The sequence below is a fragment of the Morone saxatilis genome, unplaced genomic scaffold (genome assembly GCF_004916995.1).
Source record: "Morone saxatilis isolate NCDOM2014 unplaced genomic scaffold, NCSU_SB_2.0 Contig2, whole genome shotgun sequence".
Taxonomy (NCBI): domain Eukaryota; kingdom Metazoa; phylum Chordata; class Actinopteri; family Moronidae; genus Morone; species Morone saxatilis.
Genome location: NW_023339762.1, coordinates 7,430,206 through 7,445,908, shown reverse-complemented (window position 1 = coordinate 7,445,908; position 15,703 = coordinate 7,430,206). Strand labels below are relative to the sequence as shown.

The window sequence follows — 15,703 nt, the reverse complement described above, 5'->3', positions numbered from 1 at the left end:
AATTATCTGGCTCTAAATCTGTGTGTGTGACAGGGGTTTCCATATGTAGTGTGTAGGGTTCCCCTACTTTAATGAAACTCATTGTCCTTTTGTAGTTTATTAGAGCTACATCTCTGTCCTTAAATAATCTCTTTAGTTATGGTCATTTATAATCTAGTGTGCAGCAAGCTATATGTCATCATGCTTGTTTAATGTGAAGCTTCTGAGAAAAGCAGAGGTTAAACTCTGACATGTGATGTGCACTACTTATCACATGACACATTTTGTTTAGTTTGGAGATAAAAAATTATAGTTTAAATGGTTTTAAAAATTCATAACTGATTCGTGGCCCTAAAGGTTCTCAGTTCTTTAACAACTCCTGTTTAACACTTGTAAATGACTGTAAAGGTCAGAATTCAACCTGTTTAAAATGTGTTCTTATGCTTGTTTAATTCATGGCTATGTAGACATGATTCCTCTGCTGGTGCTGGAGGAGGAAGAGGAGGAAGTGTTTGGCCTGGTGGTGCAGGCGATGAAGACGTTTCCTACCAGTGAAGAGGTGCAGCTCCAAGGCTGTGGAGCTCTGCAGTTCCTCCTGGAGGGAGGTGAGCAGACGCATACACTAATCCTATATGTCTTAATACTCTACGGCAGGTATAGCCTACCCTATCCTACAGTAGTGTCATATAGGTGTTTCTGGTTCTGTATTAGACAATCAGTGACACTTTTATTCTAGTATATATTATCAGCCTATAGTCTATAACAGTCTATAGCTATGTTTGGAGTCCTGTGAGGCTGTAAGTCTCATTACAGAGGAGTGATGCTTTGTTATTTATTTCTTAACACTAGAGGTGAAACGCATATATAGTTTGGCATTGGGGTTGTTCCATAGGAAAACCTAAATTAAACGAGTTTGCGTATTGTTTATCATCTGTAAATTGGACATTTTTATCATCAGATTAGACTCGACCTTAGCTGCACTCAGGCTAATGCTAACATTAGCGTCCATCTTGGAGCACATGTAAGAGCAGCAAGCTAACCTGCTAATATGCGAACATCAGCAGGTTAACATGCTGTTAGCTGTTTATATTTATGTCAACACTGTTAAAGGTTAACATGCTCACATTTAGCGTTTAACTTGTAGCGTGTTTGCTAGCTAATGTTTGTACCTGCATGTAAAATGTAGCATTTTCTGTATGCCAATGTAGAGAAACTGAATATCTTTCTATTTTTCTATCTGTGTCTGTGTTTATAGTAAGCGATGAGCACCTCGTGGAGTTTGTGGAGAACCAGGATCATGTTGTGGTTCTGGCGGCTCTACAGAGGTTCCCGGACAGCCCTGAGTTGCTCCAGCAGGCCATGAAGGTGCTGCTTCCACTGTCTCGTCCTGGTGAGACCCCATTACACCACAATACTGTTTATGAGATCTAAGAGGGAAAGAAAAGAACTGGAATACTAACATTACTACTTGATTAGTAAAAAGGGATAGTATGTAAGTGCTCTTCATTGATCTCATATTGATTGATTGATCTCTCAACATAGTGCAGACAGTGGCAGAATCAAGAGTCAAGGTTTGGTTTGATCCATAGTGTTGTGAGGGTGAATGGATGGATTCAGTGCAGTTCTCTGGATGTGGAGAGGTTTAGGAATGTGTGCTTGTACTCTATTAATATAATGGTGGATGTGTTACACCACTTGTTGATCATGAAGATCAATTAGAAGAAAATTAGATATAAACCGCTCTCTTTGTTTATTTCACACAGCCTATTTCTAGCCTCCCACTAGACCATGATGTCACTGTAATACTTTTTAAACAGCCATGATATAAATTAGATTATACAACAAACGCCACTAAACGTGTGACATTGTGCTGCAGAGTCAGAGCATCTGTTTGTGGGACAGGAGAGCTGTGTTTGTTGAAAATTGTCAAATCTGATCTGGAAATTCCCTCATGGTGAGGAACACAGCAACTCCTTCAATGACTACTCCTTGTATTTACTATCCAGATAGTTGTATAACAGATAATTGCCTTTGAGTCTTCCAGCATTTCCATTAAATTTTATTTTTAATTTCTGAACAGCAAATGCAATTATCAGAATGCAAGGAAGCCCCCGAATCCCTGAATTACAGGTATTCCTAAAAACAATAAAAAGTAGAAAAAATAATATAAATGTCCAGGAAATGTATTTCATTTCAGTCTGTGTCAGTTGGTCAAATTTGTCAACACAAGAAGCACAAGGAGACTTTTTTTTTGTTTTTTTCGTGACCTTTTCAGGTCTTTTGTAATGCTGTCTGACATTTTCTCCAAAGCACTTTCTTTCTTGTTGTTTTAGGCCATGTTTTCCCTATTTCTAGTTCCAGTGTTAACCATAGTGATGTTATAGAAAATATTTTTTTGACCTAATAATATGGAAGTGTGTAAAATCAGCGTGAAGTTTAAAACTGTTTTAAAATATGCAGTATATCAACTAACTAGCTTTAAGTCTGCAAAAGTTAGGACCTTGCTTGCAGATAGTAAACAGTTTTAACTACCTCAAGTCTTAAATCACTTTGTCCTGAGTACAGCCCTGGTTAATGTTTTGCCTGTTCTGATGTGTTTTCCAGGCTGATCCTGAAAGTATCTCAGTATAGTATAGTATACTGTTTATTGAGACTGGATGTCTACATGGCGTTGAGTCAATGTGTTTGTATTGTAATACCTAATATAACTGAAACTAAACAGAATTGAACACAAAATAAAAGCTAATTACAAAACTATAATAACTCTGCCTCAAACACACAGTACCGTTGTTATTTATACACTGCAATATCTTGTTACTTGCAATCTATCATATGTGCAGTTATTAGAGATGTATCTGTGATAACCTAACAATATTGGCCATGCTAATGTTATGGCTTTTGTAGTGCAAAATAGCAGTGTTCCTTAATTAGCTGGATGATTTCTGCATGAAATGTGGAGCTGGACATGAAAAAATGTAGAAAAGTGGACGTGACAAAGTTTCAGTCATGAACATTTTTTCCACTTTAATGTGTTTTTTTCACGGATGTATGATTTATCACAGCCATGGGAGATTCCAGGCTATTTGGAGATATCACTCTTTTCTGACCTTATTCTTGGTTTTTCTTTTTTTTGCTATCTTTCTTTTGTTGTGTTGTGTTGTGTGTCAATAGGTTTTTGGTTTAGGAATCCTAAATAGTTTAGTTGGTATTTCTAATCAGTTTACTTATACTATGTATACTTTTTATTTTATGTAACTATAGACTAATTCTTATTTTACATATTGGGATATTTCATGCTGTGTAGTATAATCCTGAAATATCACTAAATATATATTCGTGATTGCAGACTAAAATCAAACCCAGCCAAAACATGAAGGGTGACAAATGCAAAAAGCCGAGACAGATTCAAACATCAACATTTCTGAGTTTGTGAGCTTTTCTCTTCCAGGCAGTAACGTGGAGATGTTGATGTCGGGGGGTGCTCGGTGCTACAGTGTGATCATTGCTGCAATGGATGCCTTCCCAGAGGTGGAGGAGTTGCAGGAGACGGGCTGCTGCCTGTTCAGGAGGTTTACATCAGGTCAGACCCAAAGGTCCAATGTTTGCCATTACAAACTATAATATATATATATATATACAAATATAAACTGTGTTATAGTCACACTCATAACACTTAAAAACTCTCAGATACACTGTCAATGAATAACTTTGGAGTATCTCCACACTTATTGACCGTCGTTGATGTTAACAATGTTTACGAAATCAATAAATCCTCACTGTCAATAAAGCAGTGTTTGGATTGTGTTCATCCTGATAATCTAATGTGTTTGCCAGTTGACAGGTTAAGATTGAAGAGCTCAGTGGAGGCATCGGTTTAATCCAGGGTGCGCTTGTTTTGTTTCATCTTTTAGAGAGTTACTACAACATCCTGGTACTGAACGGTGTCCAGAGGGTCGCAGTAAGAGCCTGTCAGACTTTCCCTGACAACGCCACACTGCAAGCCGCCGCTCTCTCCTGCCTGGCTGACCTCAGTGAGGACACACGCTCACATGTGTTGTATAACTCATTTATTTATATCCACATAGATGGATTAGAGAGAGACAACAGAACAATGCTTTGACCTCAACATATGTGCTAAATATGAACATCAATAGCTCACCATTATTTTCTTAAGACTTGTGAAAATATATTTTCAAAATGATAGCATATTTGCACTATATACAGTAATTACACCAAACTGTCTCCTTCTGTCAGCTGCAACCATTGTGCAGAACAAAGCGGTAGCCGAGCAGGGTTTGGAGGAAGGAGAGGAGGAGGAGAACAGAGGTAAAGAGGTGGTGGAGGACATGGGCCTGGGCTGGATGGAGGCCTGCTGTAGGGCACTGGATCTCCACGCTGCTGAACCAGCCGTTCAGGTCAGTTCAACTTCTTCTAGCCCTCGAGCTACAGGAAATATTTAACATGGGATCATTTAAATAAGTCTCTGACATGCGTGATTCACTTCTGTTGCCCCAGGAAGCTGCAAGCTGGGCCATTCACAATCTGTTACTGCACGGAGCTGGGGTGGACCATTCAGGAGACGAGCAGGATGAGAGGTACAGTCTGAAACACAAAGCCACGATAGCCTTCTGACAATGTGATTAGTTTCTATCAAAGTTTTTGACTCTTTAACTCTTCTGATAATGGCTTTTTTTTGGGCGCAAAAAAATTACGCAATTAATAACGCAAAACAATAAACAACAGTTGTCTCACCCAAACAGATGCAACAAAACCTCTCGGCTCCTGTCTCCCTCTGTGAATCTGAGCTACTTTATTGTTAGATTTGTCGGGTTTTGAAACCCTCCTAGCAACTTTATTTGTAAAAGCAATTAGTGACTTATTCAAACCATCAGGGAAAAGGCAAGAAATACATACTAATATTAATATGTTGTTATTTATTCCCATGTATTTTGCTTGGCTTTTCTGCCATCAGCGCTGGGTTCTGTCCCTGTCCACGCACACAGGCAGCAGTAGGTGTGGCATGTGGGAAGGGAGGTTTGAGATGAGATGCTTTTCTCTCACTCTTTCTGAATGTCTGGATTAAGATGTTCCTATAGCTTTGTAATATGTGAGGTTTTGTTTGATCTTATAAATAGTTAAATATTTTGATCTCATATATGCATTTTCACTATTTCAAGCCATATTTCCACTGGCTTTAGCACTGTTTGACACTTGTTTTCTCATATGTCAGTTTTAAAGGTTAAAATGTCTGTTTTTCCACATGGAGACTTTGTTAGTAAAAGAAAAGCCAAACAAATGTAATCTCCATTAGAATCAAGAAAATGCAAGAAATCATAATTTGGTGTTGTGCATGTCATGGGGGATGTTTAAGAAATGAGAATGTAATGACATTTGTCGGATATTATATGTGTGTGTGTGTGTGTTTTTCAGGACTCCTGTTCATAGACAGTTAATGGCAGCCATGCTGCTCCACTCCTCCTCGCCCCGTGTGTTTGAAGCTGCTACCAGTGCCATTGCCACACTCATCACACACAACAGTGAGTCTTCAACAGTACACACTTAAACGACTATAATATATATCTTTATCATAACAATGTATCAAATTGAGTGATAAACCTACAGAGAATTATCACCTAAACCTGCAGCTCCCCTCTGCTTTGCCAAGCTTTATAGTTTCAGCTGATTGTGAAGTGTCCCACCCACAACTAGGCATGCCTTGAGAGTGATTCATTGGTTGTTACTGGTGGGGTCGAAGAGAAATAAAGCAAAAACAAAAACAAACAAAAAGCAAAAACGGCATATCTTGGCAAACTAGAAAGTAAGCTGAATGTCCGTGGGGAAAGTAATTTAACATTACCTGACACACAAATCTTGGTTGGAACGGCTAGAATAACAAGTAAGTGTTGTGTGGCTCAGTCTGATCTAATTAGTTAATTTCCTATTTATAGAGCCAGGACTGTGTATAAACACCAGATTTTTTTTTTCAGTGCACACACAGAGCAGAAAGCTAGTGGACCATGAGAAGAAACTTGCTGAATTTGGAAAAAAAAAAAAAGTCTATTGAATTAGAATCTCATACTTAGAGTTGCTTACCCCACCTTTAGATGCTGATGATAAGCCACTGTTGTGTTCACAATTTGTTTCCACTGCCTCCAAGAGGCCAAAAAGATCAGTTATTGGAGGTTTAACATCCAGTGTGCAGAAATGGGACTAAGTGGAGAAACACACATACATGCACAGAAGCAGGGCTCACACTTTAGTTATATCTTATGTAGAATAACATCTCAACATCTACTTTGTATTTTTATCATCATCATCAATAAAATAGACTGATTCAAAGTTTCATTGGAGCTTTCGCTGATGTAGTAAAACCACACTTCTCTAATAATCTGTATAGGTTCAACTATATTCATAAATAGTGTTTGTTGACTTTTATAGTGAATGTCTGCTCTGCTCTGTTTGCAGGTAAAATGCGTTCACTGCTGCTGTCCAGTGGCCTTCACGTCAATCTAGTAGAGATGATGAAGAGACATTCAACCTCAGCTGAAGTTTCCATCAGCGCCTGCAAACTGCTAAACCTGCTCTTCCAGGGAAGGTGGGCACAAACAGTTTCCACTCTATGATTTCCTTGTTGTTTTTACAAAATCACGTAACTATAAAGGACAAAAACATAGTCAGAATGGGAAAAACAGGCACACTGGATAGACTGTTGTTTTTCAAAGATCATCTCCATTTGTGTACAGGCCTTTCTGACTTATTGAAGTAACAAGTAATGAACATAAAGCCAAAAATGTTCAATGTTCCCAAAATGTTCAGAAATAATGACATTCATATTTCATTTTGGAGTGAAACCTGTCTCTTTTTGTCTGTAGGACAGCCAGTCTAGATGAGTTGAACATGGCCATGAGTCAGATCCTCAGTGCAATGAAGATTCATAACTTCCAGCCAGAGGTTCAGCTGGAGGCTCTGCAGGCCAGTCTGGTCTTCCTCTGCCCAGGTATACTCAAGTGGTCTCTTTCTGTTGTGTTTATGCACGGTCCAGAGGTGACCTGTCAATCAAATGTTGGTTGTAAGCTGATCATTTCGGTTAGATTTTTATTTATTTTTTGTTTGCAACTATCTGGTGAAGAAAGTTGAACATGTAACAGAAACATATTTTTCTCTAGATTTGATGGAGGCCAAGCTAAAAGGAGAGTGAATATTGGACTAGCTACTTTTACAAATGCATCACAGTCTATTTAGTGGGCATAAAGCAAGACAAACCTCCCAAACAAAGGTGGATACACTTTCTAATGCTCACTCAGATCATAATTTCTCGAGCTGCATGATGGGTGGTTCAGTGTACTCTTGCTCCGCTCCCACCACTGCACTTATAACACTCCTAATTAGATTAATGATCAATAAGGGAGCGGTTGTTTCTCTGTGTCTGTATGTTTGCTTGCATATTTGTCTTCACTTTTTTCCTTGGTGTGTGTGTGTGTGTGTGTGTGTGAATTCCCAGACAGGAGTTTGAGGGAGCATGGCATCTCGGTCGCAGATCCAGACATGGCCGACGTGTCGCTGAAGGTCCTGAAAAACCAGTGTGTGGTGGAAGGAGCTCACACCCTCTACCTGGAGGTTCTCAACAGGGTATGAATGCAGTAACAAACCCCAGAATATCTCTCTAAAAATCTTTCTTTCAGTCTTTCCACAGTTTTGATATATTATATCTGACCATATATAATATATTAGAAATACAATGATATCACAATAACCAAAAAGAATAGAGGAGGGTAGAGCTTATAAAACACTCTGATGGGAATATGTTTTGCACAGCAGAAGCAGTGTATTCATTCATTCCATAAATTGAACAACAGTTCATCCATTCATTGTAGAAATTATACTGTAGGTTGTTCTGCAACCACAACATCGGAAGTATGTAATTACATTTCCAGTTGACCTACTGGTATTAATTAATGGTGTGCTTGTTTTTTTTTTTTCTCCATGTGGTTGTTTAGTACCCCTCTGCCTGAGGGTTGGGTGGCAAAAAGGGACAAAAACAGCCTCTGAAAAGAGTAGACACAAGACAAAAGGCATCACGTGTCAGTGGGGAAGTCAAAAGCCAACAATTAACTATTATATCTACAACTTTTAACTTCCTTTTCTGCCATATGTGAAGTTTTGTTACAAAGTAAATATAAACCATTGACATTGACCGATGTGACATCTATATTTACGCAATGACTTACAGCAAAAAGCGATTTTATTTGACAATCTTTTTTATGTCAAAAACAACAAAAGAAACAACAGCACTGTTGCTAGTCACTGTGACATGTATATCACAAACCTAGTAAATTACATACAGCTAGCCTTTATGTAGCTCTACACAACGTGTTCATTGTTATCTGTGAATGGTAAAGCATGAAGTTTAAGGCAGTACAGGCTTGGAGGACAAAAGACTGGATCCTATATCTTAAACTTCAAGTTGTTTTTCCAAAGTCGCATATAGCTTAACAATTTATATAAACTTTGTTGCCAGTTTATTAGGTACACCCAGCAAACATTATGCAGTCCAATACATCAGTCATCCTACCTTCCTTAAAAACGATTTTTGTTAATCATTTTTAGATATTTTTTTGTTTTAGGAGTAGCATAATGAGAACTAGTACTACTACTATTACTACTACCTTGTATCCTTGTATGATATTGTGTGCTTTTTGTGTACAGTTTATCAGCAGCTCTGCCATACAGAAGTGTGGCCTGAAGGTGCTGTCTGCTCTGGCTGACTGCTCCGGTGCAGTGGACTTGCTCTGCCAGCAGGGGGCAATAGACACAGTGCTGCATACACTACAGATGTTCCCACAGGAACGAGGTACAGTATACAATTGTCTATGGTCCATAGCCTAAATGAACTCAAATAAGATTTTTTTAACCAGCATTGAAGAGGAAAAATCGGCTAAATCTTGATTTTCAACTCATGTCTGAAACAGGACAGCATACAGCATAGTGCTGGCTCTACAATGACATAGGCAAATACTTGATTTCACACACTGTATGTCGGTCATTAGTCAGTGCTCCATTTTTTCTCTCTTGAGGGCAAGTTTAGAAGTACTTAAACTGTAGTGAATGATAATAAGATCCAGGAAGTAAAAGTGACTAAAGGTGTACACAGACTTGAATATACAGGGGTTGCATAGTGCAATTAGAACAATGCCCTCATTTGAACATTCACAATATTATGATTTCAATGTTAGAAATGACTTATCATGCTTTCACTAATTTCCCAACTTGTTCCAGAGATACACTACTGGGGTCTTACCCTGCTCACCTACCTCGTATCCAAGAAGAAGCTGTCGAGGATGATTGTACCTGTTCTGGCCTCTGTTGTGGTCGCCTCACTCATCCAGTACAGAGAAGACTTTGAGATGCTCCTGAAGGTGACCCGAGTGACAGACTATGCTAAAATGGATCATAGATAGATAGAAAATCACTGTGTTGATTGTTGCATTCCCTTTTTTAATCATCAAGTGCTTAACCTTAAATTAAATTTATATGTAATTCAGATTGACTTGACTTCTCTTTATTATTACTGACTATGTTGTGTGTCCTGCAGTGTTTCCAGGTGGCTCTGAGGATGCTGGATGCCTGTTCAGGAGCAGCTGCTGAACTGCAGAGAGAAGACTTTGATAGGCAGATCTTCCAACAACTCAGAGAGGAGACTCCTGACCAGAGCAACAACCCGGTGAGTTTACACACTTTACAACACTTTCTCTGTGTTTCTCTCTTCTCATCGCTGCACGCAATCAGAGGTCCTTTCCACCCGTGAAAACTTAGTTTACAGATCAAGTTTACTTGCACATGCACAAGTGAACGGGTCTGTAAGTAATAGTATATATAATGATAGTATATGTGTATGCATGTGTTTGTGATCTGTCTGTCATGCATGTTGTATTTGCTATTTGTTTTGTGCCAGTATTAAAAAAAAATAGATAAATAAAAAAAAAACGAAAGAAAGAAAACTTTGAACTGCTGTCTTCGAAAAGAAGTGGGGCAGCATTTTCCCAGATTCTGGACTTTTCCCATTTGATTTGCTGTAATGTTGAGACAAAGGCCTTACTGTACACACACAGGAACATACAGTACAAAAGGGCAGTGCAAAACATACCAGACATGCTTGAATTGGTCAGATTAGGCATGTTGACTACTTGTCTACTTCTTATAGTTCTAAGAAAATGCCTTACTAGAAATATGGTGAACCTCCACCATAGTTTAATAAACAGATTGGTCTCTTCTCCCTCTCTGTCTCTGTCAGCTGCGTAAGTCGGTGTGCCTGGCTCTGTCTAAGATGTGGTGTGACTCAGAGCTACACTACAGCATGCTGGAAAAGGCCTGCGAGGACGGAGACACAACACTGGCCGAGTGTCTGATTGAGCTGGGTGCAGACATCAATAAGAAGACCAAAACAGAATCTCTCATCTACCAGGTCAGATGTCACAGAACCTGACAGGCCATTCATGTACTTCATGTCCCGAGGTCATGTTTAATTTGTTACCTTCTGTCAGCAAAGGGAAGTTAGGTTTTCACTCATGTCAGTTTGTGTTCTTTTATCATTTTACCTCCAAAAACTCAGAAGAAGAACAGAAAAAGCCAAAAAGTTTCTCTTTTTTGAATTTTGACAATTTTTAGCCACACTAACGGCTTGGCTCTCAAGTATTCCGCCATTACATGCAAATGTTAGATGTATGCTAAATGTATGCTAAAATGCTAAACAAATATGGTAAACATTATACCCGCTGAACATCACCATGTTAGCGTTGTCATGTGAGCATATTAGCATGCCAATGTTAGCATTTAGCTTAAACCACCACTCAATTCATTCAGTTGATCAGCAGGTTATTTGTCTTTTATTAAGTGGAAATACTAAACATTTCTGTTTCTCTGGTGTGAGGATTTGTACGTTTTTTTTTTTTACATTGTTTTGAACTGGTAACTTGTAATCGACATTTGTCAATATTTTTAGATATCTTTATAGACTAATAGATAACGCTAATAGATAACCTTACTTTTTTCTTTTTATACAAAACTGGGTACAACAACTAAATAAAATAGTTTAAAATTAGGCAAAACTATGATTTGAATGAGGGAATGTTGAATCATAGTATAAGTAAACAGGACTAACAATGTGACTGCTTTAGGTGCTCGACCGTTCTCGATACTTGGTGCTAATGACACATTTCAGACTGTACGAAAAAACAAATTCAGTTTCAACACTCAGCCCTACTAACAGATAGATCAATCATCAGTTCAGTGTCAATCATGGCAATCAATCATCTCTGCTGTCTTTTTCAGGTGTGTGAGAGAGGCGGACCCCTCGAGCTGGTGGAGCTGCTTCTCAGCCGGGGTGCCCACGAGCAGCACCTCCGCAGAGCTCTGGCTGTGAGCGTGAAGCGGGGCGACGGACCCACAGTCATTCAGCTGCTGGGGCGTCTGGGTCTGGACCTCAACAACAGCGCACTCTGCCTTGGGGGCTTCAGGCTGTGCCGTCTAGACGCCGCCTGGCTGAGCCCCTTGCTGGCTGAAAGAGGCAGAATATACTGTCTCCGTTACAACAACAGTGAGGAAGAGTTGATGTTCTCTTCTCTTTTTTTTGTCTGTAAATGGATTAGCTTTGGGTTTTGGATAAAGTGTTGATTTCACAGTTTTATGACTTAAACAGTTGATCATTTATCTGGAAAAATAAATTGACAGATGGAATTAATGTTTAGTTGCAGCCCAGTCTTAATAAATATCCACCCTGTTCTGTTTTAAGGTAAAGGAATGAGTTTGGCAAGGTACATACAGTCTTTACAGAGGTCCAAGAGTAGCAGTGGTCCTCTTAGATCTCTGGCCGACCCCTGTCTGACCTCTGGCTACATTTCTGAAGAGAGTGACGACTCCAGCTTCAGCTTTGTCTCCATGGACGACAGCCTATTCTTCAACGACGACATGGAGAGTGATGGTAAACGTTCAGAAATGTTGGCTAGAGCTTATCCTGCAGTGCGTTCATAGACATCAGGCAATTATGCCACAAACAAAGTAACAGTTTAACTGTTGAGTTCTGACACAGGCAGCCAATTTGTTCAGACTTGAAGTGGCATAATAGATTTCTACGCCTGAATTACAGCAGTGCATTTCAGACAATGTAATTCTACTACAGCCTGAACGGAGGATGAATAATCTGTTAAACGTTAGACTGTAGTTCTGTTGTGCTCCAGCAGCTAAAGCAATAACATCTCTTCACTGTAATGCTGGCTTCTCAGAAACTATATACTAAAGCCCATACACTGTAGCATCCTGTATGCCTCCTCTAATGCATTTATCTGGGAGCTTTTTTTAGCTCATGGGTCTCAAGTCTCCAACAAAAAAAAAAGAATTGGCAGTGGCAGCCTCTGCAGACCAACGACGGGATTGACTCTGAAACTGGGATAAATTCCCAGAATACAAATAATCATGAGTACTCAGATTTTAAGTATCACATACACATTATACCTGAACTTGAGTGCACCTCAAACAGAGAGGAAAACATATCGTACCGTGAGCGGAGTTCTCATAATTAAATGTTCTTTTTCCTTCTTATGATAATATCCTCACTTCTCATTGTGTGCTTTTCCTTTTGTAGGGAGTGATTCACTCTCAGGGGCTCTGTCTCCAAAACCGCACAATAATTCAACAGAGGAGTTGAGGGGCGGATCCTTTAAAAGGAAGCAGGGGCGTCGCAGACATGCCAGTGCAGAGGTAGAACCTCTTCATTAACTTTTAAAAAAGTATAGGATTTGATGTTATTATTATTATTATCTCTGCAGTGATTCCCTTTCTTAGTAATAGAACTATAAATCCCAAACAGATGTGTCTGTTCCCTCACTGTTTCTTTCCTCTTCCAGAGTGGTCAAACTGAGAATGAACATAGTGAGCCTGTACACAGGAGATATGGAAGGACTGGCTCAAGCCAAAAAGGTATCTCCGTCAGATTCAATTCAGTTCAACCTCATTGTCTTTCTGCCAAACCTGACATGACTTATAAATGTTGATGGTTATCTAGTTTCCATTGTCAGTCAGTTAACTGGTAAATCTGAAACACTATACAAAACTGCTTGAGAAAATACAGTTTCCGTGTAGATCTTATGCACTGATTGTATACTAATTGTATGTACCGATATACACAACTAATAAAAATAATAATAATTACATACTTTTATACTTTTATATAGTAAGGAAATACTCTTTAAGCTAAAACTGGTGTAGGATGTGTTTAGATAAGAGAATAAATGTGCATTTTGAGAGCTCATGTTTATTTAGTTACAGAAACTGTAACTGTGTGAAATTATTTGCAGTCCATAATATCATAGTATCAGTTTAAATTGGATAATAGAAAATGTTCCTTTTTTGTTTTTTAAAATGTTTATCAGAGCAGCAATGTCTTATTTATTGTTATTGCACATCTTTCAACAGAGACTCAAAACATAATTTTGTCAGTCTGAAAGCTCTTGACTTATGACAGGTCGTAGCTAATGATCTGTCACCTCCTCAGTGTTCGGTGAGAACTCTGCTGCTCTGCCCAAAGAGAGGGAGAGGATTCGCCTGCTGGACCTGTCAGGTAATGAGCTGGACTCTTTGTCCTGTCTGATGGATGATGGCTTCGTCCAGCAGCAACTGGGGCATCTCCTCCGCCTGGACCTGAGCCACAACTGTCTGCTGGAATTTCCTTCAGCACTTTGCCAGGTAATGTGTGTGTGACCTGTGCTAAAATACTAAGACATCAAAGGATTCATATGTACGCTGATGAACACCTTTTTGATGTGTCACAGAGTTTGACGAGTCTGACTCGCCTGGACCTGCAGGGCAACCAGCTCCAGTCGTTGCCAGTGGAACTGCTGTCTCTGCTCTCACTGAGCATGTTGAACGTCTCCCGTAATTGTGTGGGTCCCCTACTGACCTTTGATTCCACTGTTACCTGCCCATCGCTGCGGCAGCTCAATCTGTCTTTCAACAAAATCACCACATTCCCTCACGAGTTGGGCCGCGCCATGCATCAACTGGAGGAGCTGTTTTTGGAAGGGTAAGGAGGCTGGTTTGGATACTCAGATGAATATCTTGGTGAGGGAATGTCAACATGACTATATAATACTCAAGTGTATGAGTGTCAAGTTGCTATGAAAACAACAAAACCAAATAAGATTTTCTTTAGACTTTAACTGGAAAATTGTGAAATTTGAATTCAGGAATTTATTTCATAGTGGAAAAGGCTGGCATGTCTCCAGTGATTATGGGATATTTTCAGAAGTGGACCAACACAATAATGACTAATGAGGGTTGTGAAATCGTGGCTTCTGACGTAAACTCCCACATCAGTTCTCCAAATTGAATTAATTTGTTGGCTGCTGTAAATTCAAACCATAGTAAACAAAATTTCATTTTTATTACTCAGTTTTCTTGGATACCTTTCTAAACAAATCACTGCTCTGCTCTGTATCACTGAGCCGAGGGATTACTAGAAAGCACTCAGTGAGCACACACCTCAACCAATGCTGCACAGTCCTCTTTTTATCTGAATGTATTTATGGCTTTTTATTGGATAGTGACAGCTGAAGAGAGAGGGAATGACACACAGCAAAGGATTTGAACCCTGGGTCGCTGCAGCGGGTACGTGGTGTGCCAGCTCTACCAGTGAGCTAACTGGGCACCCTGATGTTTTTATGTTTTAACGTATCATAAGTCTGATTGTCACTAGCCATTAAAAACCCAAATAAATAATAATAAAAAAATGTGTGATATTCTGCTCCCTAACAAACAGACTACTAAACATCTTTTAAATGTGCTGGACAAATTTTGCCCTTTTGTATTCTTCATGTCAAATCAGGTTTCTCGGTAAAAACATAACCATGTAATTTTATGACTGGCATTCATGTTTCTAATTGCAGAATGGTGCAAGACAACTGTTATTCTTTCTCTTTTCAGTAACAGTATAAGTGAGCTTTGTGTGCCTCTGTGTCTGCCGGAGATTAAGCTGCTTGATGTGAGCAAGAACAGCATGGAGAGTATTTCTCCAGACTTCCTGACTGGCTGCCCCAAATTGGAAACTTTGAATGTCTCCATGAACAAAATCTGTGAGTACTGTATTAACTGATTATTACATTCTAAATCTGCCATTGAAAAGCACTGTGCCTTCTTCGTGTGCCCACTGTGTACTCTGGAAAGCACTCAAGCACCATGTGATCCTGAATAAGATTATGTGGACAGAAAGAGCAAATGGGTTCAATTTCAAAATGGCATACAAAATATTTGAGAAAACAGATTTCCTTCCAAAGCGCATTATTCAGACTGTTGACATAGCTGTGAAGGCATCTAAAAAATTCTGAAATATCAAAGATTGGATTCATAGGCCAGTTAATTTGATTGAACAACGAGTCCATATAATCTTGAGTTATTCAGTGTTGAATTTCAGGATTAGATGTCATGGTAACACAAAAACATCTTTACTGTTTTTCTCCAGGTTCTCTGTCACATCTCTCATCTAAGATCACAACACTGAAACTAGCAAACAACAATTTCACTGAAGTTTCTGAGGCTATACTCCATCTCCCAAAGTAAGTCAGACCCTCCATCCATACAGTGGTGTGAAAAAGTGTTTGTTTAATTGGTTTGGATGTCCGAACACTTAAGTGTGGACAAACATGCAAAGGAACAGGAAATGAGGAACGTTGGCAAA

The 15,703-nt window shown here is 39.2% G+C and overlaps 1 protein-coding gene across 1 annotated transcript in view; it reads left to right on the top strand.

Moving 5' to 3' along the window:
• Positions 1–15,703, top strand: part of lrrk2 (leucine-rich repeat kinase 2) — a 43,403-nt gene that overhangs the window by 4,191 nt on the left and 23,509 nt on the right. The window contains exons 5-26 of the mRNA XM_035664830.1: positions 447–584; positions 1,235–1,369; positions 3,428–3,559; positions 3,891–4,010; positions 4,234–4,394; positions 4,495–4,574; positions 5,410–5,516; positions 6,445–6,574; positions 6,852–6,976; positions 7,481–7,608; positions 8,686–8,830; positions 9,256–9,395; positions 9,572–9,700; positions 10,271–10,441; positions 11,308–11,572; positions 11,768–11,956; positions 12,617–12,732; positions 12,879–12,951; positions 13,526–13,716; positions 13,803–14,053; positions 14,953–15,101; positions 15,488–15,581. Coding sequence (XP_035520723.1) covers positions 447–584; positions 1,235–1,369; positions 3,428–3,559; positions 3,891–4,010; positions 4,234–4,394; positions 4,495–4,574; positions 5,410–5,516; positions 6,445–6,574; positions 6,852–6,976; positions 7,481–7,608; positions 8,686–8,830; positions 9,256–9,395; positions 9,572–9,700; positions 10,271–10,441; positions 11,308–11,572; positions 11,768–11,956; positions 12,617–12,732; positions 12,879–12,951; positions 13,526–13,716; positions 13,803–14,053; positions 14,953–15,101; positions 15,488–15,581 — 3,169 coding nt within the window. The remainder of the gene's footprint in view (positions 1–446; positions 585–1,234; positions 1,370–3,427; positions 3,560–3,890; positions 4,011–4,233; positions 4,395–4,494; positions 4,575–5,409; positions 5,517–6,444; positions 6,575–6,851; positions 6,977–7,480; positions 7,609–8,685; positions 8,831–9,255; positions 9,396–9,571; positions 9,701–10,270; positions 10,442–11,307; positions 11,573–11,767; positions 11,957–12,616; positions 12,733–12,878; positions 12,952–13,525; positions 13,717–13,802; positions 14,054–14,952; positions 15,102–15,487; positions 15,582–15,703) is intronic.